The 23,861-nt window shown below is 40.5% G+C and overlaps 1 protein-coding gene across 5 annotated transcripts in view; it reads left to right on the forward strand.

Annotated features, from left to right (window-relative positions):
• The first annotated feature begins 1,108 nt into the window (after window positions 1-1,108).
• Window positions 1,109-23,861, forward strand: part of zgc:158766 (uncharacterized protein LOC100009641 homolog) — a 172,565-nt gene continuing 149,812 nt past the window's right edge. For all 5 annotated transcript variants that reach the window (XM_060849950.1, XM_060849949.1, XM_060849946.1 and 2 more), the window contains exon 1: window positions 1,109-1,422. In XM_060849950.1, coding sequence (XP_060705933.1) covers window positions 1,366-1,422 — 57 coding nt within the window. In that variant the 5' untranslated portion in view covers window positions 1,109-1,365. The remainder of the gene's footprint in view (window positions 1,423-23,861) is intronic.

Consider the following 23,861-nt stretch of genomic DNA (forward strand, 5'->3'; position numbering starts at 1 on the left):
CTTGCCAGCTGGACTTAGGTCACTTTCCAATTGGCCTAAGTAGGTAAAAATATTTATCTCCTTGCTGCTGGATCAACTGAGGGACTGAAGTGAACTTCAGGACCCAGTAGCTGTAACACATTAGTTGACACACTTAACTAATAAGAAAGTGACTACACTTTTTCAATAATTCATTTTCTACAAGCATTTTGAGTTAGCTTGACAAAGGTGCTATATAAAGATCAATTATGTGTTCAAGTAAATCCTATTAACATATCATCATACCTCTGTAATAAACTTTTTCTCTGAGTTCTGATTCCTTTTCTATTTGCATTAACTGAGAATTTAAGCACTGATTAAAATTAAACTTTCAAATGCATCAATTGGTATTCACCGTATACGTGGTTCTTCCTCTTAACTCATTATTCACACTATTGACCGACAGACATTAAGAAATAGAATCTACCACTTTGGCATTAGAATCATAGAATCAGGCCATTTGGCCCATCAAGTTTACACTGACTGTCTGAACAGCATCCCACCCAGACTCACCCCACAACCCTATTCCTATTATTCTACATTTCCCATGGCTGACCCATCTCGCCTAAGTATCCCATAGTGGATTAGTCATAGGCAATGCAGGATCACAGGGATGGTGTCTGGGTGGGATGCTCTTTGGAGGGGCAGTGGGGACTCAATGGGCTGAATAGTCCACTTCCACACTATAAGGATTCTATGATCTCTATCTCTTGCCCTACTTTAACATAGTTTCTTAACCCACATGTTCTGTTTTGATTTGGCCACCTGTCTTATAAGATCAGCTTTCATTCGTAAAATTATGCTCCTGTGGACTGCTTTAGAACACCTTATGCAAATCTTTCTCTGCAGAGAACTTGTCTTCCAGTCATGTATTGCAGGAAGGATGCATTACAAATGTAAATAGCTGTTAGTCATCTTTTTAAAACGTAACAGAATCCAAATTACTCTGCAAGCATGGATGAAAGAAGCTGCATTCCCTTTTGTATGGCAGGGATGAGCTTTGGCTTCCTGCTGTGCAAGGTTGCATTGAAAGTTTGAAAAGTTGGAGAATAAGGAGAGGAAGTTGCATCAGTATACATAATGAGAGAAGTCAGGAGTGCCGGGGCTGGTTCATCCAACTCCCTGCCTTGCAGTTTCCTCCCAAAACAGTTCAACTCCAGACCATGAGAATTATTTGCTGTTCTCTTTCCTGAGGGGGTGTTCATGTTCTTAGAGATGGAAAGCTTTACAGAAAAGGGAACAACTAGAAAAATGACAGGGGATGTACACCACTGGAAGGATACTGGAAGAGAACAATGCATTGGATTTTATGCTGTTTTGTGGTAGTAGGTGCTGAACCAGTTTAACATGACTCACAGATCACAAGCGTCAAAGAGCAGAACTGATCACCATTTGAGCATAAAGGTATGTGGAATAATAATACGATAAAGGGTGTAAAAGTAAACTCGAAAGTAAAACTGCAAGTCTCCAGTGTTCTGAACAATAGAAGATAAATAGGTTAAATTGTTAATTTTCTTTCATGTGGTCTTTCCTTTGTGGGGAAAATGAACACAGAGCTGCTATGTAATGTTGGGTCAGCCTTTATCAAAAGGAACAATGACTATTTGAGATAATGTTGTTAGCCACATCTCCTCCTTGCTTATTTAAGTGTGGCTGGACTCCCAATTGTACCTCCTGGTTCACTGTATAAATGAAACCTCCAGTACAGCCCTCGTGAGTAGAATGGCTAATGAGAAGTGTAAACTTGTTGAGTTGGTGAAGTTGTTTGAGAATAATGTCACATTTTATTCACTGCTTGAACTTTGTTTTGAAATGGAATACCTTTCAATGACTTTGATTGATTGTTCTTATTGCTAATTTCCTGGTTGTACAATCGAGACATGCAATGAGACAAGGGTTAAAGTGAGCTGTGAGGTTGCTTGCATTCAGACAGTTTAGGAGAGAGGATTGTGCTTGTTGAACGGCGAGATATTGATCCACAGTGGATTTCTGATCGCGGAACTGAACTGACAATTCCCGGAGTGCCAGTAACTCCTCCCCAGGGTCATTCACTCGAGGTAACTTAAAGTAAGCCAAGCGAAAGTTCAGCCATCCGGAAGAGAACCATGCAGCAACAAAACTATGTTTAGTCGCATTTGCTGTAAAGCGGGAGTTGATGGAAGGACCGGTTCTTAATGGGCTATTGACTTAATAAGGCAAGTTATTGACTTGTCTTATTGATATTACATATTTAATGCTGTCACTGCAGAATGTGATGTTGGCAGTCATTGAAACTACGTTTCACATATGTCTCTGAGAGACCGCTCACTCCTCTTTTTCTAAACCTACAACAACTTACAATTACTTAGCGCCTTCAAAGCCGCAGAACATCCCACAGAAGTATTATCAGTTAATAGTCGACACTGAACTTATGTTAAAGGGATATTTTGATACGTCCAGTTAGGGTTTAATGAAAGTCTTAATGGAGTATGGTGGGACAAAGAAGAAGTGATGTACAAAAGCCACTGGCATCGTAAGTTTAGAGATTCTTAGGTTGCAGAGATCGCAAAATGCGAGGCTCTGAAGGAACTTTTACAAAGGGGTGAGAAATTTAACATGGAGACATTGCAGGACTGGGAGCCAGTGTACATCAGCAAGAATTGGGTGATGAGTGAATAGAGGTGGCACAAGTTAGTAGATGAGTAACAGGAAATTACTTAAGTTCAGGCTTGTTTCTTGACCAAAAGACCTTTGGAAATCGGCAACTGTACAGCACAATGCATCCTCCATCATAGAGGTGGATTTTCATGGGTGTGTGAAGTTTGTCTTTGTGATAAAGGAACCAGATATTGACATACAAAGAGCTGAAGTGGGCATAGGGATTTTTTAAAAAATTAGTTCACAGGATGACGATGTTACATTAGCTGAGCGAGCATTTAGAATTGCCCAGAGGGCAGTCCAGTCAACCACATAGTTGTCACGTGTCGGCCAGACCAGGTAAGGATGTCCGCTTCCTTTCCTAAAGGACATTAGTGAACCAGATGGGCTTTTCTGACAGTCAACAATGGATTCATTGTCATCGTTAGACTCTTAATTCACAATGTTTATTGAATGCAAATTCTACCATGTGCCATGAATGTGAATTTCAGTCCCCAGAACCATACCTGGGTCTCTAGATTAACAATTTGGTAATAATGCCTCAAGACCATCAACATTTCTTATGCTTGTTCACATCAATGCTAGTGAAGACCATTTGGTCCCTAGAGATTATTATGTAGATAAAGGATGAGATAACGTGACCACTCAAGCCTGTATGGGTATAGGAGGAGAATGTTCATTCCCTTTTGCCTCTACCAAAGGTTCAAAATGATGCTATTCAGCTCTTTGAATCAATTAATTAGGACCAATAAAGTCACTATAGTCCTGTTCTCTCAATAGAGAGAGACAGCTGGTGGTGGTTGAACCACACCTCAGATAAGGGGAGCGGTTGGGAAGGAGAGGTTAACACTGTTGGTGTTACTGTATATCACAAGCCAGCTGTCCTGCCAACTGAGCTAAGGTCACCCAACTACTCAAGCTTGCTGTACCATTTTATTTAGATCCTGGCTGGTCTGAGCATTAATAATGGAGAAAGTGAGGACTGCAGATGTTGGAGATCAGAGTCGAGGATGCCTGATGAAGGGCACTTGTCTGAAATGTCGATTCTCCTGCTCCTCGGATGCTGCCTGACCTGTTGTGCTTTTCCAGTGCCACGCTATCAACGCTGAGCATTAATAATGTTTCACCACATTCTTAATGCCTACTAGAAATAGACACTATTTGCTAGCATTGTCAGTGCTGGAGCATGTTTCTTGTCCTTTCCATATGATTTCTTTTCACACAAGATATTATAATTTTGCTGCCTCTTAGGGGATTGTCCTAGCATCAAATTGATGAGTCATCTTGCAACCCACCCAATATGCCCATATGTTGACTGGCCGTGCTCGCCAACTCATTTGTTTTACCTATTACAAATGAAATTTGACCTATACATGCATAAACATTGTTGTGGTAAATCTTTTTATTTTTCTGGTCACTGGGAGTTAATTGGACAATATTTGTGGCAGTGTGTGTTGCTATTCCTTCAGGGAGTCTGGGTTGCTATTCCAACATGCACTCATTGTCTGCGTGTCACAGCGTGCACCTATGGATGGTGATGGATGCTCTGATGTCCCATCACATGACTGGAATCTCCCCCTGCCAATTCTATCTGTTGGAAGGACTTACCTGTTTGGCTGGCACCTTGCCTGACTGTCCAATCCTGGTGTGGGTTTCAAATCTAGTGTCAGGGACACCGCCAACTATGCCACAAGAACATGGTGGCTCATTGGCCAGCACTGCTGCCTCATGACACCAGGGACCTGGGTTTGATTCCAGCCTCTGGCAACTGTCTGCATGCAGTTTGCATATTCTCCCTGTGTCTGTGTGCGTTTCCTCCAGGTGCTCTGGTTTCCTCCCACAGGTTAAAGATGTACAGGTTAGGTGGGTTGGCCATGCTAAATTGTGTCCAGGGATGTGCAGGTTAGTGGAGTAGACATAGAAAATGCAGGGTTACAGGGATAGAACAGCAGGTAGGTCTGGGTGGAATGCTCTTCGGACGGTTGATGTGCATTCAGTGGGCTGAATGGCCTGTTTCCAAACTGTAAGGAATCTGTGATGACCTGCACGATAAGATCTGTAGAGGAGAGCAATGCATCATCCACTGGGCTGCAAAATGCCCTTCATATTTATTTGTTAATGCTGGGCACAAGGTATAGAATCTGTTGACTCATTTCTTTATTGATGTTAGCCATGAAGCAATGGTGAATTCAGGTTGAAACATTAACTGTTCCTTGGTGAAACAAGCTCTTTTTACCAAAACCATGGACTCCAATAAATCCTGAAATCTTGTGTGGAAGTTCAGATACGGCAAATTCTTCAACATTTACATGCTCAGACTTCAATTCGCATACACATTTCTCAGAATTGCTCTTCGTACAGTGTTTACTGTGTAGAATCCAATGTATTCTGACAAGCTCCAATTCATCTGAAAAGCAATAGCACACTTGGTTTGATTTAAATGATTGCTTTGAAGCCCTTCTTTCCTCCTGTTCGGATTCATCAACATAGGAATGCTGCTTTGGTGTTCTGCTTTCTGCAGATCCATGGGTTGAGTTACTCTCTGGTTATGATTCAATAAAGAATGCGTTTACACTGACACTTGCTTAGTTTGCATTGAAGAAAATTACATCCAACAAAAGAGGTTTCTGTCTACACATTGTTATATAATTCTGTTGTTGGGATCAGAGAGCTATACTAAACAATGGAAATGTGGAAAGCAATCTCTTGGTGACTGAACTAAACAAACAGCAATGTAAAAGTATTTTTAGAAATTACTGATAGTAACCGGGGTACCATTGAAAAGAGAGATTGAGAGATGATTTTAATATGGAGCCCAGATTCTAGATGTTTCAGGCAAAGGTTCCAATTACACAAACTTATGTGTAAAACTGCTATGTGGCTAAGTTTGATTTACCTATCTGCGAAGATTTTATGATAAATAGAAATAACATACAGCCTAACCGAATGGTAAATCAGGATAAGAAGACTTCTAGCAACTATAGAATTTATAAAATACCCAACATTGTCAAAGTTAGAGAGAGAGGCTGAATTGGCTTCAGAAGGACTATGACAAAGTAATTACGGTTTCCGTCAGTTTTGCAATGGACTACACACACGACAAAAGACAGTACCTGTTTGATTGTGTGAATACATATGCTTTCTCACATCCTGAAGCCTTGAATTATCATTTACTGGAGCTTTTTCCTCCTCAGTCCATTGAGTTACAAGCTTGTCACTTACTGTAATAATAATGCTCACTCAACTTTAGGGTGCTTGCTCTTGCTTGAGACAACAGGCAACTGACTGTCAGAGGAAATTCTTTCAGGAACTTTGAGTGGACATCTACTTGTCTGAATTAGTTTAATGGTAGGCCTTTAAATAGGGGGAAACAAAGTTCCTACCTCAAGACAGACAGGAGGTATTTCAAATATGGAAGTAGGGGGTGTTGTTCCATTGTAAAATCCCAGTTGAATCTTTCAAAGAAGAACAGGTGAGTTAGGCACAGCATGAACCAATTGCAATTCTGAGAACACTGAAGTACCTCAAAAGCAACTCCTCCAACCTTGTACAAAGACAATATGAATCAGTTAATGACTGAAATGTTTAGTGTCCAAACTAGCAGACTGTTGCCTGAACAACTGCTTTTCAATTTCTTACATGATTTCAGTGAATACACTTCAAAAGGATATAATTTGGAATGTCCTGAGGTCCTTATAGAAATACAAATGTGTAATGTCAAACATAGTGGAAGAAAGCTAATGGCACCTTGATCAATATCATGATCACAAAAATATAGTCACTTAGGTTATATTGAAGTGGATTTATAATTTTAAAAATGGTCTTCAAAAATGTTTTACTGACTTTAATTTGATATCCATTGAATTTAATGTAGACCAGCTTTGGCCATAATATAAATTGGGTAATTAATTATACTTGTAATCCTTTCCATGTTATTTGATCAGACAGATAGAGGCTAACTATTTTGTCTGATGATGGGGGTTTCAGAACAAGGCAATGTAATCTTACCATTAGAGTTGCACTCTTAAGAAGTGGGAGTGGGTGGGGGGACTGATGTCCTGGAAACATCTCTTCCAATAAAGAGTAAATGACATCAGAAAATCCTTTGCTCAAACTATTTCAAATGAGGCCTGGACCTTCATTTGCATGTATTATTCAGCGACTTCTAATGTAATAAAAGTACTGAACAGGTGCAATCAAGACAATTTGACACCAACCCGTTTAAGAAGACGTTAGTATGGGTAGCCAGATTTAGAAGTCTTTTAAAGAGCAACTAAGCCAGAGAGAAAGGAGGCAAAGAGTTTTAGGGAGGGAACTCCAGCATTCTTATGTCTTAGACAGCATAGCCAGCCACCAATGTTTGGGCCTCTATGCAGGTAAATATAGTATTGTTTGTTTAAGAGATGCCTTTGGTTTGTTGGAATAGATCGAACTCAAATATTTTTGTTTACTTGATTAGCCACTGTGCAGAATCAAACTGCATTTGTGACAATGTATGTATACAAAGATGTTTAATATGAATAAGGTATATTTGTGAAATTTAAAAAAAAATGTTGGTGGAATGCAGAGTTCTCAGAAGGTTGGAAAGGAGTTTAGAGATAGGGATGGTTGAGGCCAGAGTTTAAGTCATGATGCTATCATGGTATTAGTGCCAAATAGCCTCCTCTGCTCCTAATTGTTGTGTTCTTGCCAGGCACTGGAGATATTTAAGCATGAGAATGAGTTGCAGCTTGGTGCAAAATACACTGGTTGGATTTGCCATCCATGATATTTCCTTCTTCACACTCCATATGCGCTCATGTATAAGGCAGCCCTACAGGATCAGATGGTCTCTAAATAAAACAGGGATGAGCAATATTACATTTAAACAATATTAACTTTTGGTTCTGTCATGTGGCTGACTTTTTCATATTTCATAACTGCATATAAATGTGTATAATTCATAAAAGGTGGCAGAAAGGGTGAAAGAAGTAATTAATAAAGCATCCAACATCCTAGGCTTTATTAATATTGTATTAGAGCAGAGGAGAAAGGAGCTTGTGCTGGTTTTGTGTTAGACACAGTTCTGGGCACCACATTTCAGTGAACGCTTTGGAGACGATGCAAAAGAGGTTTGTAGGAGTGGCTCCAGGGATGATAAACTTCAGTTAAGAAGAGAGCTTAGAGAAATTGGGACTATCTTTCTTGGAGAGGAAAAAAGTAAGAAGAGATTTGGTAGATGTTTTCAAAATCATGAGGGTGCTGGATAGAGCAGACACAAGTCAACATTCCCATTTTGTAAAAAGGATGAAGAGCAAGTGGCACAGAAATTTGGTATCTTGCAAACAAAGCAAATGTGAGGTGAGAAAAAAAAATCCCTTAATTCTTGGGATGTCTGTTTCTGGAAAGGCTGACATTTTGTTTTTGCCAATCCTCAAGTATATCCCGGTTGATTGGAAGTCTGTTTTTGAACTACTACAGATGGTGTGGTGAACATTCTCCCACAATGCTGTTATAAAGGTCAATCCAGGAGTTAGTGATAAAGAAGGATCAGTGGTTTATTTAAAGTCAGGATGATGCGTGACTTGGAGGTAAAATTGTTGCCATTTACCAGTGGATCACAGATGCTAAATTGACAAACTGTAAATGCAGCCTAGTCAAGTTGTAGCTCACCCAGTGGAAAGCTGACAGTACATCCACATTGAGCTGGTGAGAGGGGAACTGGATGTCAAGAGGAGGTGGGTCGGCTGCTAATCTAGTTGACTGGGTGATAAGAAGCATCTTGAGTGTATTTAGAGCTGTCTTCATCCAGTTAAATGAAGAATTTTCCACTTCATTGGTGGTGAAGAATCTTGTGTATGTCAGGAGTTGACGCTTTTTGTAATCAGCACTGCTCACATTTGAGCCAGTATACATCTTTGGACCTCCATTTCCTTAAGAAGTCCCACTAGTTCCAAGAGGACAACTTATCCAGAAATGAGCATTTGCTGAAAACTCAGCTCCAGTAACAAAATGTGGTTGACCAACCAGATGAGCAGAAATCAATAGAAGACTTAATTGAGCCCCTTAGACCCCTGGTAGAACTGAAAAAGAATCTACTGAGTTTGCATATGATGGTACAAATGAAATATTTCAAAAGATTGGGAAGATATCTTGATCTGCCAGCCAAAAGTGACCCAACCAAATGACAAGAGCTCAGGGTTATCAATATTGTGCTGTTGTTCACAAGATTGTTTTGAAAGGAAACCAGATCAGGTGTCCAACGAGTTGCCTTGAATTGCTTTGAGTGCCAACAGCATTTGGGACTCACAGAATGCTATCATAGAATGGAATAGAATCCCTACAGTATGAATCCCTATAGTATGTGGAATTCATTGCCGCAGAGTGCAGTGGAGGTCGGGACGCTAAATGTCTTGATGTCTCGAGGAATTAAGGGCTACGGGGAGAATGTGGGTAAGTGGAGTTGAAATGCCCATCAGCCATGAATGAATGGTGGAGTGGACTCGATGGGCCGAATGGCCTTACTTCCACTCCTATGTCTTATGGTCTTATGGTCTTAAAATAGGCACTTCAGCCCAACAAGTCCACACCAGCCCTTCATATGGTATCGCACCCAGATCTATTCTCCTATCCAATTACTCTACATTTACTCCTTACTAATGCATTTAGCCTACGCCTCCCTGATCACTATGGATAAATTTAGCATGGCCAATTTACCTAATCTGCATATCTTTGGATTGTGGGAGGAAACTGGAGCACCTGGAGGAAACTCACGCAGATACAGGGAGAATGTGAAAACTCCACAGAGACAGTTGCTCGAGGCTGGAATCGAACCCAGGTCCCTGGTGCTGTGAGGCAGCATTGCTAACTGAGCCACTCTAAATGACTTTGTTATTTAATTAGAGTGCCTCCATTGATATTCCAGCTGACGTGTCCTCCACTGTTCATCACTAGAAAGCCTTGAAACATAGCAAAAAGACAAAACAGTCACTAGTGCAGAGAACTTCTTTGAACAATTCTTGCCCAGTACCACAAATTGATAGATGTTTCGAAGGTTGTAGGGAGATTTAATAGAAACTTACAAGATAATGCATGGCTTAGAAAGGATAGACACTGGGAAATTGTTTCCGTTAGGCGGGGAGACTAGGTCCCGTAGACACAGCCTTAGAATTAGAGGGGCTCAATTTAGAACAGAAATGAGATATTTCTTCAGCCAGAGAGTGGTGGGCCTGTGGAATTCATTGCCGTGGAGTGCAGTTGAGGCCGTGACATTAAATGTCTTCAAGGCAGAGATTGATAAATTCTTGATCTCGCAAGGAATCAAGGGCTACGGGGAGAATGCAGGTAAGTGCAGTTGAAATGCCCATCAGCCATGATTGAACAGTGCAGTAGACTCGATGGGCCATATGGCCTTTCTTCCACTCCTGTGTCTTATGGTCTTACGGTCTTATGTGGCAAATACCACTAGATGTCAGGAGTGGTTCTCTGGGAAAATGACACAAATCTGGGACAGACTTTATTTCCAGAGGGAGCAGGGGGTAAACAGTATCTCCACCCTCCCCCACCCCACCTACTGTCATCCACACCACTTGCTTCTCCCACAAGATCCAGTTTCTTGGAGGTCCTCCCCACACAAACAGGGTACCCTTCCTACCTCTTCAACAAAGTTATAATACAAACGACGTTTTCACTCTCTGTCACTGCCTACTATTTTTGTAATAGCGGAGGTGGAATGGGGGCCGTTAGAGGACAATGATTGCCCATTTTTAAGGGCAGATGGGTTTGCTGGTACCTCACCCACTGCCCATAGTATAGGGAATAGGTAGCTGGTGGGCTGACCTTCCAATATTTTTTATATGTACTCACTCAACTGGCTGGTGGGATAGATATAAAATATAGCCATGAGTCATTTTCTTTATCCAATTGTGGCTGTCAGTGAAGCTTCTCTTTCTGCATCACATGGTGTCAATTTATTTTTTAAAATCACTTTGTTCAGGCATATCTCTGGACTATCACTTGAGACCCATTTAATATTCTGGGGACAAGTGTTTGTATCCTTGTTTTGGTATATGGTATTATTTGCTTTCAATGTCAAAAAAAATTGGAATTAAGAGTCTAATGATCATGAAATCATTGTCTATTGCCAGGAAAGACACATCTGGTTCATTTAGAGAAGGGAATCTATCATCCTTACCAGGTCTGGCTGACATGGGACTCCAAATCCTCAGCAATATGGTTGACTCATAGCTACCATTTGAGCAATTAGGAATGGGCAGTAAAAGTTGGCTTTGTCTGTGATGCCCATATCCCATGAATGAATGAAAATAAGTGATCCATCTCCAGAGCAATTGGGATCTAAGCACAGATCTTCTGTTCCAAAGGTAATGACACAGCCAAGGCACAAAGTCTCTTGCAAGAGTTCGTATAATCCCAGGCTCTGTACGTTTTTGCTGGCCAGGAGATCAGCTTAATACAAATGCTTGCAATGAACCTGTCATCAAGTCCCAGCAAGTTTTAATTTTGCAGAGTTTCGGTTGAACATAGTTAGTGGAATATGACCTCTCACAGTCAGATGTTATTTTATTTTGTCTTTTAAGGAGGATCCTGTACATTCAGCTATTAATACCAGACTGTGTTCTGAAAGAAGACTGTTATTAACTGTCATAATTTAATCTGGAAACAAGCCATTTCAGCTTTGTCTGTAGGATATTAGGGTCTCTCAGCCAGTGATAAGAACAAAGCCTCACCCAGTGAAGTTTTTCAATGGGTTTTGAATTACTTAAGCATTTTGATAGGTTGCTTGTTTACTGTTGAAGCTGTACAGCACCTTAATAACTCTAAAGATGTGATGTGAGCCACGAGTGTGTTCTAAGGCTAGCTAGTTCACTTTCCTGTGTATAACAACTATTTGCATTTACCTTTTTAATGTCATTCAACATCCTAAGGTGCTTTCAATGGGTGTTAGAAGACAGCATTTGTTATTGAGCCACGTAAGGAGATATTAGGAGAGATGATTAAAATCTTGAGGTTCTAACAAGTGTGTTAACAGAACAGTAGAAATCAGGTATGTGCAAGGGGTCAGACTTGGAGGAGTGCAGAAGTCTGGAAAGCTTGTAGTTTTTGGTCTGTCGACACGCAGCTTTCAAACTTCTCCCTGACAGAGACACTACTTTCTCGAGAGTCTATTGGTGCAATATTGTTTGCCTCACATTCCCAGCTCTGTGGAACCTGCTCCCTGTACATATTTCAGAGAGAGCAGCCCTGCTCAGTGCAGTTGGTGCGAGTCACTCTTTCAGCTGTTATTCATTTGTCCGGTGACCGATGAAAGACCAGGCTTCAGCAGTCGGCACGGGAACACCGAAGGGCCCAAATCACCTCTGGCTAAGAAATAGTCAAGTGCCCTCCGTATTCACCTCCGGAGATAGCAATTTCAAATGATTTGCTGCAGTGCGTCTCTGCCAAGGTAGGGAAGATGGGCAGTAAATGTTTTCAAACATTGATGACTTTGCACACTTGTAAATTTATTAAAAGCCATTATTTTGTAACTCTATCATGTGTTCTATATTGTAACAGTTAATAGTAGTTGAACTGCACTAATAAAAGGGCAGAGTATCAGATATACTTACCTGAACTTACCTAATCTGTTATTAATAGAACTTGTCCAGACGCATATTATCAATGAGGAAAGACGGAATAGCCTCTTGTAGGGACTCACATAGCCACAAATACAACAAATGGAGTAATGTTGAAAGGCCTAGTCTAACGTTGGAAAACTGGCAGCAAATTTCCACAAATAGCAACAAAAAAATGACCAGATAAGCTGTTTTAATAATGTTTTTGAAGGATAAATATTGGCCAGAACACCAGAGAAAGCTTCTCTGCTCCTTGAATAGTGGGATGTTTTACATTCAGCTGAGAGGTAGTCATCTCATGACGTTAACATCTCATTTGAAAGACAGCTTCTTTGACAGTGCAACATTTGTTCAGTATTGCACTGGAGTATCAGCCTAGATTTTGCACACAAATGTATGGAGCAAATCTCGACCCCTGTGACCTCTGACTCTGAGGAGAGAGTGCTACAATTCAGCCATGGCTAATCAAAAACAGGCTCAACTACCCTTAAGCAAATGTAGTTGTGTTCAATGACATTTGCAGACCTGGTTCAGAAGTGGGAGGCCATCAACTTAAAACCTTGACCCTATTTTCCTCTCATTGCAAATGCAACCTGACCTGCTGTTGTTTCCAGCGTGTTGCTGTTTCTGTTTCAGATTTCTAGCTTTGCATTGTGTTCAAACAGAACCTGCAGTGAGAATCCCTTCAAAATCTGAGCCTGTAGAAAAATGCTTCATTTACTCGCTAATAGTTAAACTTTTGTTTCCATTGTATTGGTGAATTGGAGTTAGGATTTGACAGTGGGCATTGGAACTCTGACAACATTTGTACTTGTCAGCTGTGCAGTTGGCTCAGCAATTTAACTGGCACTGACCTCTGGGGTCACCCAACCTATTAAGGACAGTGGGCAGGCTTCTGAAACTCCTTGCCCATTCTGAACGCTAAAAACCAGAGGCCATTGCTAGTCCTACCAAGAGTGGTGGGCACTGCTCAACCAGCTGAGGGATTGAGAGATGGTCCTTGGCCACGCCAGCTCATTACACAGTAGGTGCTCCTGCTCATGAAGACATTTGCTACCACCAAACTCTTCACATGCAGGAACCTTGCAGAGCCTGCTCTGTTCAGTGTGCCAGTGGAACACTTCCTGGTCTAACTAGAAGAGTCGCTCGTCATTAACAAGGTATAGGTTGTTGCATATTAGCAACCATTTACATTAATAAGATAGATTTTTTTTACAGAAGTTCTGAGGAGCATCAGATGTTAGGTCTCACTCCTTTGTGATGCTAAGCTATCCTGCTCACCAGCTCGTGTGACATAGTGTGTAGCATTCCTCAATATTAGTCCTTTAATATCCTTTCAGACCCATAAATGACAAGAGGGTGCAAAGAAAAAAAATAAAATAAAGCTATTCAGGGGATAATTAGGCAGATCCCTCTGACTTGCCCCTTGGACCAGAGGGCTGGCCTCCATTACCTAGGGCCCACTCTTTGAGTGATGAGCCTGTGGTTCCATTGGCTCCCCAGATAGACCATCCTGAAACAGTGACATTGGCTGCTCAACTCTGTTCAACTAACAGCTGCTCCCTATACAGTTGTACCCAGCAGCACAATAGCAATGGGAACCATCCCACTGTTACTCTCTGCCATTTTCCCATTGCCTTCCTCTTCCTTTCTTCCCATCTGTCATCTTGGCATTGGGAAAATCCGACCTGGAGGAGTCTCATTGCCCAAGAAACCAGGCATTCTGTAAATCGAATGGACAGGTTAAAAAACCAGAAAAGTCAGCAGGTAGAGAGCAGCATTTAGGTTCAGTGAAGCTAGAATGATTGTAAGCCCTTCATGAAGCTTAGCAGCAACTGTGTGTTGAAATGTGACTGTCTTCATGCAGTCTCTTCACCTGAGAAATCTGTCAGTTTACCTGTAATCTTGAAACCACACACTCGGGGGATTGCTATCCTGTTTATGTCTGAACGAAGAGAAAATTCCACACTATATAAATCACTGTACAAAACATTTAAAACTGAAAAAAAAGGTTTAAAATGCCTTCATAAGTTAGCAGCTCGAGAACTTTGAAGAATAAGACTGTGCTATTTTAAACTTTTTGGTGATACACTAGCCACTCAAATTAAAGCCAAACATTGAGGTTTTGAGGTGCAGTTGTAGTGTTCCTATCTCTGAGTCAGAAGGCCTTGGTTCAAGACAGAGGAGTGTAACAACATCTTTGAACAGGTTGTTTGGGAAATACCTGCAGTGGTAAGAGCTGCTCAATCTGGGTTCAAGTCCCACCTACACTGGAGATGTGTGATAACATGACAGAACTGGTTGATTAAACTAGAAGTGGTTTGTGAATCTCACAAGCTTCCTTTTTTCATTATTAGTAGGAAAACAAAAAAAAAGTGGAGAAACTCAGTAGATCTAACAGCCTCTATGGAGAGAGAAACAGACTTAACATTTGGATTTTAAATATGACTCTTACAGTTCTGAAAGGAAATTCTGTTGAACTTGAAACATTAACTCTTTCTCCTTCATGTTGCCAGACCTGCTAAGTTTCTGTAGCATTTTCTGCTTTTATTTCCAACATCAGCAATATTTAACTTTTGATTTGGGTCTTTCATTATTGTTCAAAGTCCACCAGAGTAGTTGTCCTCTCTCTGCAAGTGAGGCCTTGAGGTGAAAATTGTGCCCAGTTTAATGCGGTTGGCACCTACTGTCATCTTTCCTGAGTAGTTGGCTGGAAATGAAAAGTGTCAAATTCTGCCAGGTGTTGAAACTTGTGACTGTAAGAAAAGACAGTGCTGCATCCATGTCAGGTGAACTCCAAGGATGAAATGTAAGCAGATCATTAATTCTAATCACTCCACAATTGCCTGTAGACAAGGCATAGAGGTAAATTGATATGCGAGTAAAGCAAGGATGAAATAACACTTTCATACAGTGAGTAGTCTGAGTTTGGGATGCATTGCTGGAAATATGCTGAATGCTGGTTCAATTGGGACATTTGTTATTGACAGACCAAACACCCTTGAAATATTTTAAGAAGATAACCTAGACCCTAACTTATTCTTTTTTTAAAAGGCAAATGTAAGGCATTGAATTCCAGATGCAATTTGATTGGTCAGATTACCAGGCCTGAAGCAAAACACACTTTATTCTTACCCTGTCATTAAAATACAAACAAAAGAAAGAAGAATTGGAATAACAAGTCTATTGGAAAACTTAACAGACTAATAGATTATTTAGCTACTAAATAGCAACTATTCCTGCATAGTAACGTCCCTTGAAAATACACTTGGCAAAACCAACTTCAGTAAAATTGATTGTCCCACGTGATTCTAGCAGCAGGAAATGAACCCAAGGTTTGAGCTATAACCGAGGAATAACAGCTTCCACATCCAGCTACAGTCCCCAGCAACTACTGAAAGCTAAACTAAAATCCTGGTTCTGTAGGAGCTTGACCCACCCATTCAGGCTACTTCTATTGTTTCAAGTTTTTTTTTAAAAAAGCAAGGACTCACAGGCTGTTTACTTTATTGGCTTGGAACAGACCATTCGATACCTCTGCCTCAGCCTCTCTTGGCAAAAAGAAAAGCCAGGACAAAATACATCTCTTAAAGCCATAGTATCATCACACATTCAAGTGGTCATTGGATAGTGATTTGGATAGAAATGATGTGCAGGGTTACAGGGAAAAGACAGGAGATTGGCAGTAGGGAATAAAAGTGTTTCAGGTATGATGGGGTGGATGGGCTCCTTCTCGGCCTTAAGCTTTGGCTCTATCACAGAGTCGTTATGAACAATCTTCCTTATTTCCTCCTTTTCAGGCACCCCTTAAAACCTGCTTCCTTGACCAAACTCTTTGTGATTTGGCTGATAGTCCATAGTGCGTCTCATTTTAGTATTTGTAATAAGATGGGCTTCACATGCTTATGAGTGAATAGTACAGGCTTTATTGAGCAGAATTATTTGCAAGGAATGCACATCTTTCTGGAACCCTCTAGGCTTGGGATCCAAATCTATATGAGTTGACATCACATCAACATAACTCCTTTGCAAATGCTCTATAGCTATTCATAGCAACAATGTAATTAACCCATGACTGGCAGTTAGAACTTCAGCACATGAGGCCCTGCTTTTTGGAGTTCCTCTTCACGTTGAATGAAGTTAAATTCTTGAATCTTTGCTGTTCATGACTGAAGATGATGTAGCTCAATGTGCACACATGCTGAGGGTGACTGCTACCTCCTTAGTAGTTGTGGTACTTTGAGGTAAATTGAAGGATTGCTTGCCTCAGCATGTGCTTTTCCGCTCTGCTTGCACTTTGCTTAAATGCCTTCAACATTACACGGTTCACTCAGCGAGCATTCTCCTAGTGCTGATAGGGATGTTGGAGAGCTGCAGGGTCAGGTATATGATAGCTGCTGTTGTTTTATGGTGTCTGGCACCATTTGCTCAAGCTGATAACAGTTCTTTTGAGAAACTGCACTCTTTATGCAGTGCAGGTAACAGGAAATAATTTGTGTGTGCTGTATACACTGGGCACCCAAATCTTGTACTGGAGTCACAAGCGTTTAAAATGCTCAGCTAGCAAAACATACTAATTTGGCATTAAGAGCGGCATTTTGTGCACAGGTTGCATACTGACCTCCTTCAATTCAATTTCGAAAAGTGCGGCGCTGGAAAAGTACAGCCGATCAGGCAGCATCCAAGGAGCAGGAGAGTTGATGCTTCAAGCATGAGCTCTTCATCAGGAATGTTGCTGTTGGTGGTAGTTGACCTGCTCAGGTCCAACTTGTGATAGTCTAAATGTAGTCTGGAGTCAGGTCGCGCCTGAAACGTTGACTCTCCTACTGCCTGACCTGCTGTGCTTTTTCAGCGCCACACTTTTTGACTCTGATTTCCAGCATCTGCAGTTCAACGCCTAATATCTGCACCACTTTCACTATCTTGGCAGACAACAGCGTTGTTTCCTTGACAAAGACCATTCATTTGTGGCTATTATCTCCCTGCTGGATGGAATGACGAGATATGAAGTAAAGGTATAAGCTATCTCCTTTCAAAGAGCAAGAACTAAATGTACAGGGATTCTGACATCGCATCCTCAATTGTTGCTATGGTAAATTGTGCTTCCCATAATTTTAACAGATCAAATAAAGTCAATGGCTTTAATCACTTAGTAAGTTGAGATCAACTTTATTCTTGTTAATAATCAAACATTTTACAGTGTGCCAAAGTCCATTAATCAGAGGACGAAACAATGGTGCACATTCACTAAAAAAATCCCAGAACTCAGGCTGGCACATGTTGTTCTGAAAGCCATTTGATTTCACAGATGTGCTACCTTCTATTTATGCTGTATTATTTCAACTTGTAAGTCAGTGGCACTACATTGGAAAATGTGAGAGATTGGGGCTGAGATAGGGCAGTCTTAACACATGCTTCGCCAGCTGGAAATGTTTGTGCAGTTGGTGTATCTCAGTCTCTTCTAATCTTTCTCAGTGAGGGGAATGTGAAAAATGGTTTACAACAGTATATGTTTCAATTTAAATCAGCAAAGGGAGTCAGATCATTGAAAGAACCTGAGAGGCGATAAGGAGAAATGTTTTTGTACAATGTGTTGTTCTGATCAGGAATGCACATTGGAAGATTGGTGACATCCAAACCAACAGTAACTTGTAAGTTGAAACTGGATATAGACTTGAACAAAAAATACTTGCAGGGCTAAGGGGAATGAGTATGGAAAGCTATTGTCGAAAGCTGGCGATGGGTCAGATGGTCTTCAGAGGTATTTTGAGTTCATGTAAGCCTCCAGTTGTGTGTTCTCTGATTATCAGTTGGAACTGTTTTTAGAGTGCACATGGGTGAACTGGCCACAGGGGAAGAAACTGAGAACCAAACTCCATTCAGAATCCTAATTGGGCCATTTCAAGTCAAGTGGTAAAGATTCAAAGCCTCAGATTGAGTCAGGTCATCCTCCCATTATGGTTTACAAAACAGCTGAACTATTTACATACAGTTGGTGAATAGTACAGCTTATATTAAATTGTGTCTTTATTTTGTTGGAGAGTTGTGCAACTTAAGTTTCAAACAGGTGACTTTTGTGGCAATTCATTTAATCTCTTGCCATGCTGGAGCCAAGAATGGAATGTAAGACCAAGCGATGACACTTAATTGAAGTAATGCCAATATACAGGTAGTCCTTCTTTAACTCATTGGTTGCATTCTTGTGCAACCTCGCATGAGAGAAAAATTGTGCTTTAGAAACAGCTTAAAGTGTTGGTGGTGTAGTTGCATTACAGCCAACACACATTTTAAAAGCTTGCGCTTTAGAAACAATGTCCCGAATTTGTCAATCGCATTACAGCAAATTCATGCTAACAAAGCACACACAATAGCAGAACGACCTGTAATTTGTATTTAATGATGCTGGTTAAGGGATAAATGTTGACCAAGACTCCGGAAAGAACTTCCTTGCTGATACCATGATCTGTGTGCAATCTCTAGAGTGGAGCTTCAGGTCATAACTTTTTGACTCTGAGAATGTGACATATTGAGCCAAACCCATCAATGTTCTATTGTACTCATTTTTTTTTATCATGAGAAGTACGTTCTTTTAAGATTAGTTTTGCTGACTTCATAATTGATAGCCAAGAGTCTATGGACTTGGGCTGTCAGCCGTGTAGAAAATTACACCGACAGAACTTGCACAGTGATACTGTTTGCCCCAATGTAACATGGCTCAAACTTCAGAAGAAGTAATGTCTGACATTGTGGCACGAGTTCAAAGCAAAGGTCATGAACCTGAAACGTCAACTCTGTTTCTGTCTTCACAGATGCTGCCAGACCTTCTAGCAGTTTCTGTTCATATTTTAGCTATGTGGATTTGATGTCTGCCCAGCTCAAAGGAGCCATATTCATCTGAATTATCCATTTCCGCTAAAGAGTGATCTGACAACTATGTCTGTAGACGATTTTCCAATGTATAATACTTTGTAGCGTATATATATCATGCTGTCAATATAGATGTTACAAACGAAATTATGGTTCCCAGTGTTTCGTTGCAAAACATGAAATTGAGAGAAGAACATTTAAGAAACATCAATTGATCATCATGCAGGTATCAGCCTCTAAAGTAGGCTATTAGAACAGTCTCATCTTTTGCTGGCTCCCCACAATGAGTTTTGTGCAATAGTTCCATTATATAAAATAAGAATTATTCCAAAAGATTGGATTACAAAGATTATGAGAATAGGTGAAACTAGTTAAATTCCCATAAAAGTCCATTGTTTTGGTGCAGTGCAACAATATTGCCTCTTCACAATGACACACATGGGATATTATCCTATATAATATACAGATAATAGGTGCAGGAGTAGGCCATTCGGCCATTCGAGCCAGCATCACCATTCATTATGATTATGACTCATCATCCATAATCAGTATTCTGTTCCTGCCATATCCCCATAACCTTGATTCCACTATCTTTAAGAGGTCTATCCATCTCTTTCTTGAAAGTATCCAGAGACATGGCCTCCACTGCCTTCTGGGGCAGAGCATTCCATATATCCACCACTCTCTGGGTGAAGAAGTTTCTCCTTAACTCTGTTCTAAATGGCTTACCCCTTATTTTTAAACTGTGTTCTCTGGTTCTGGATTCACCCATCAGCGGAAACATGCTTCCTGCCTACAGGGTGTCCAATCCTTTAATAATCTTTATATGTCTCAATCTGATCCCCTCTCATCCTTATAAATGCAGGTGTATACAAGCCCAGTCGCTCCAATCTTTCAACATATGATAGTCCCATCACTCCGGGATTTGACCTCGTGAACCTACCGAAACGTCGAATTTCCTGTTCCTTGGATGCTGCCTGACCTGCTGCGCTTTAACCAGCAACACATTTTCAACTCCCTCAATAGCCAGAATGTTCTTTCTCAAATTTGGAGACCAAAATTGCACACAATGCTCCAGGTGTGGTCTCGACCAGGGCCCTGTACAGCTGCAGGAGGACCTCTTTGCTCCTATACTCAATTCCTCTTTTTATGAAGGCCAGCATGCCAGTAGCTTTCTTCAATGCCTGCTGTACCTGCATGTTTGCTTTCATTGACTGATGTACAAGAACACCTAGATCCCCTTTACCTAACTTGATTCCATTTAGATAGTAATCCGCCTTCCTGTTCTTGCCACCAGAGTGGATAACCAGATATTTATCCACATTAAACTGCATCTACCATGCATCCGTCCACTCACCTAGCCTGTCCATGTCACCTGATATTCTCATAACATCCTCCTCACATTTTACCCTGACACCCAGCTTTGTGTCATCAGCAAATTTGCTAATATTACTTTTAATACCTTCATCTGTATCATTGATGTATATTGTAAACAGCTGCGGTCCCAGCACCGAACCTTATGGTACCCCACTGGTCACCGCCTGCCATTCCGAAAGGAACCCATTTATCACTACCCTTTGCTTCCTGTCAGCCAGCCAATTTTCAATCCAAGTGAGTATTTTGCCCCAAATATCATGTTCCCTAATTTTGCTCACTAATCTCCTATGTGGAGATTATCAAAGGCTTTGAAATTCCAGGTACACTACATCTACTGGCTCTCTCTTGTCCATCTTCCTAGTTACATCCTCAACACACACACACACACACACGCTCATATATATAGTTAGCATATGCTAAATGACATGCTGTGTAATAGTCACAATGCTATGCACTGATAAATCATTAGTGTAATTAAATAGAAGATCTGTTGTAGTCACCAACCACAAGGCGTGTTCATGTCAGTGATAGATAATTTGCAATAGTTTTGCTGAGTGTTGTTGCAGATATTATTACTTTAAACATACAACAGTTCCCTTTTTTGTTTTATGACTATCTATCCAATTGATTTTGTGAATGACCTGATAAAATATTGCAACAGAACCACAAAATCCACTAACCTTAGTTTAAGGTTTAGTTGATGCCACAATCCAAAATCTCTCTGGATGCATACAGATGCAATGATTCTCTCTTGTATCGTTACCATGGAAGGTTTATTGCGTAAAGTCGTGAGTGATGCGTGATAAAATGAACATGACAGCAGACCTTTCTCCAAGAGATCACTATCAAGTTTATCATCATTTATCACCTGTTCACTATCCAAACAGCTTCAATACATTTAAAAAAAACAAAACTCTCAAAATTAATTGGCAGAGGGCAGAAGCACAAAAAACTCATGGACTCTCAGATGTCTAGGAACATGATTGCTTCTTTGTAAAAAGCAAATGCGAGAAGATTTTACATCCAAAAACTTCTGACATATGACTGGCAGAAATGAAAAAGGTGTGCAGGCATATGTGGATATATGAGCACCTACTTAATTTGATTTGATTTATTAGCTGAATTGCTGGTCAAAAAATGGTGGACTGAAACTCTCAAGCCTGTTCCTCAACTTATGATCTAACTACTACTGTACACGGTACAAATTCGTGTTGGGAGTGTGAGACTGGAATATTACTTCTGATGTGTCAGAATCTAGTTTCAGGGTAGAGCAGTACAGAATTTTGCCAATTATTCAGAGTCCTTCATTCTAGCACTAGTCTGAAAATAATATCAAGCAATTACCTAAGGTGAATTTTCATGTTTGCTTCTCTGACATCCTATATTATATGAGCAGGAATTTCCACCATTGGGTGATTGGCACCCTGTCAATCACCTTCAATATTCATTCCCTCACTACCCATGCACAATGGCAAAGTGTGTACCATCTACAAGATGCAATGCAGTAGCACACCAAGGCTACTCTGACGGCACCTTGCAAATCCACGAACTCTACCACCTAGAAGAACAAAGGCAGCAGATGCACAGGAACACCACCTGCAACTTCGCGTGTGAGTCACTCACCATCCTGACTTGGAAATATGCCACTACTCCTTTTAGTGTCACAAACCCCCTTCTTAATAGCACTGTGGATGTGTCTATACCCAAGAAGTGAAGTGGTTCAAGAAGGCAGCTCACCAATACCACCACCACCAGGGCAACTAAATATGGGCAATAAAATAATACAATTCCCACATCCCATAAACACCTTTTTAAAAAAATAAATTAAAAACATTCTCCTCTGCCCTTCAGAAATTATCTGGGGGTGGGGATTGATATAATAAAGTGCAAACGCACTGGGGGTGGTGTGAGTCCATCATCATCTTAGAACAGAGAACATTACAGCGCAATACAGGGCCTTTGGCCTTCGATGTTGTGCTGACCTGTGGAACCAATTTGAAGCTTATCTATCCTACACTATTCCATTTTCATCCATATGTTTACCCAATGACCATTTAAGTGCCCTTAAAGTTGGCATGTTTGCTACTGTTGCGGGCAGTGCGTTCCACGCCCCTACTACTCTGAGTAAAGAAACTACCTCTGACATCTGACAACATTTGCCATATCCTCCAGTCTTCCGGCACTATGCCTGTAGGCAATGACAACATAAAGATCAAACCCAAAGGCTCTGAAATCTACTCCCTGGCTTCCCAGAGAATCCTGGGATAAATCCCATCCGGCCCAGGGGATTTATCTATTTTCACACTTTCCAGAATTGCTAACACCTCCTCTTTGTGAACCACAATCCCATCTAGTCTAGTAGCCTGTATCTGAAGAAGGGCTTATGCCCGAAATGTCGATTTTTCCTGCTCCTTGGATGTTGCCTGACCTGCGCTTTTCCAGCAACACATTTTTTAGCCTGTATCTCTGTATTCTTCTCGACCATGTTGTCTTTTTCCAGTGTGAATACTGGAATCTTGATATTATTAGTGACTAAACCTCAAAAAATAGTTCACTGGTTATAAAGCTGTTTGGAACAACCTGAAGACATGAATAATGCTACCTCAAGTGCATTTAAAAAAAATTGATCCTAGTCACTGTACTTGAAATGGTTTGCTTTATAATCTTTCATCTACAAGGTTCCAATAGAATACACTGGGGCATCAATCAGTAAATGCTCTTTCTGACTATCTACAAATAGTAATACTATAAACTTAAATTTTCTCAGAATCCAGATTCATTTCCATAAATGAGATTTTGGAATCCCAGAAGAAATATTAGAGAATGAATATGTCTCCCTGTCTAGCCACAATAACTCGGCAAAGAGCTGTAGGCAGAATCCACAAGGTTAAAAAATGTACAAAAGTTTTGAAGACTTTAGGTGAATTCATTTTGATATATTCCTTTCAGTATAATAATTATGTATTAATTCACTCAGAATTTTATCAATATAAAATATAGAATCAACAGAGTCCACCCGTTTGATAGCTCCAACATGTCTGATTCATCTGTTCTTTTCAAGTGTATTTTTTCCTAATAACTATTAAAAGAATATTCTACCACTGTCTTTTAGTTTCCTCCAGATAACTGCAAGTTGCAACATGGAAAGAATTTTCTTTATTTCCTCTTTGTTTAGCAATTACCTTTTAAATTTGCATCCATCTGCCACTGGAAACAGTTTCTCCTTATTTATTTTTGAACACATCTTCCTTAAACTGAGTACTTTGTAATAAGGAAAGGGAAGTTTGTGTCCAAGTAGCATATTGGGACCATGTTTTTAAGATTCTCTTAAAATCGTGATTCCTGTCCACT

The sequence above is a fragment of the Hemiscyllium ocellatum genome, chromosome 34 (assembly GCF_020745735.1).
Source record: "Hemiscyllium ocellatum isolate sHemOce1 chromosome 34, sHemOce1.pat.X.cur, whole genome shotgun sequence".
Lineage (NCBI taxonomy): Eukaryota > Metazoa > Chordata > Chondrichthyes > Orectolobiformes > Hemiscylliidae > Hemiscyllium > Hemiscyllium ocellatum.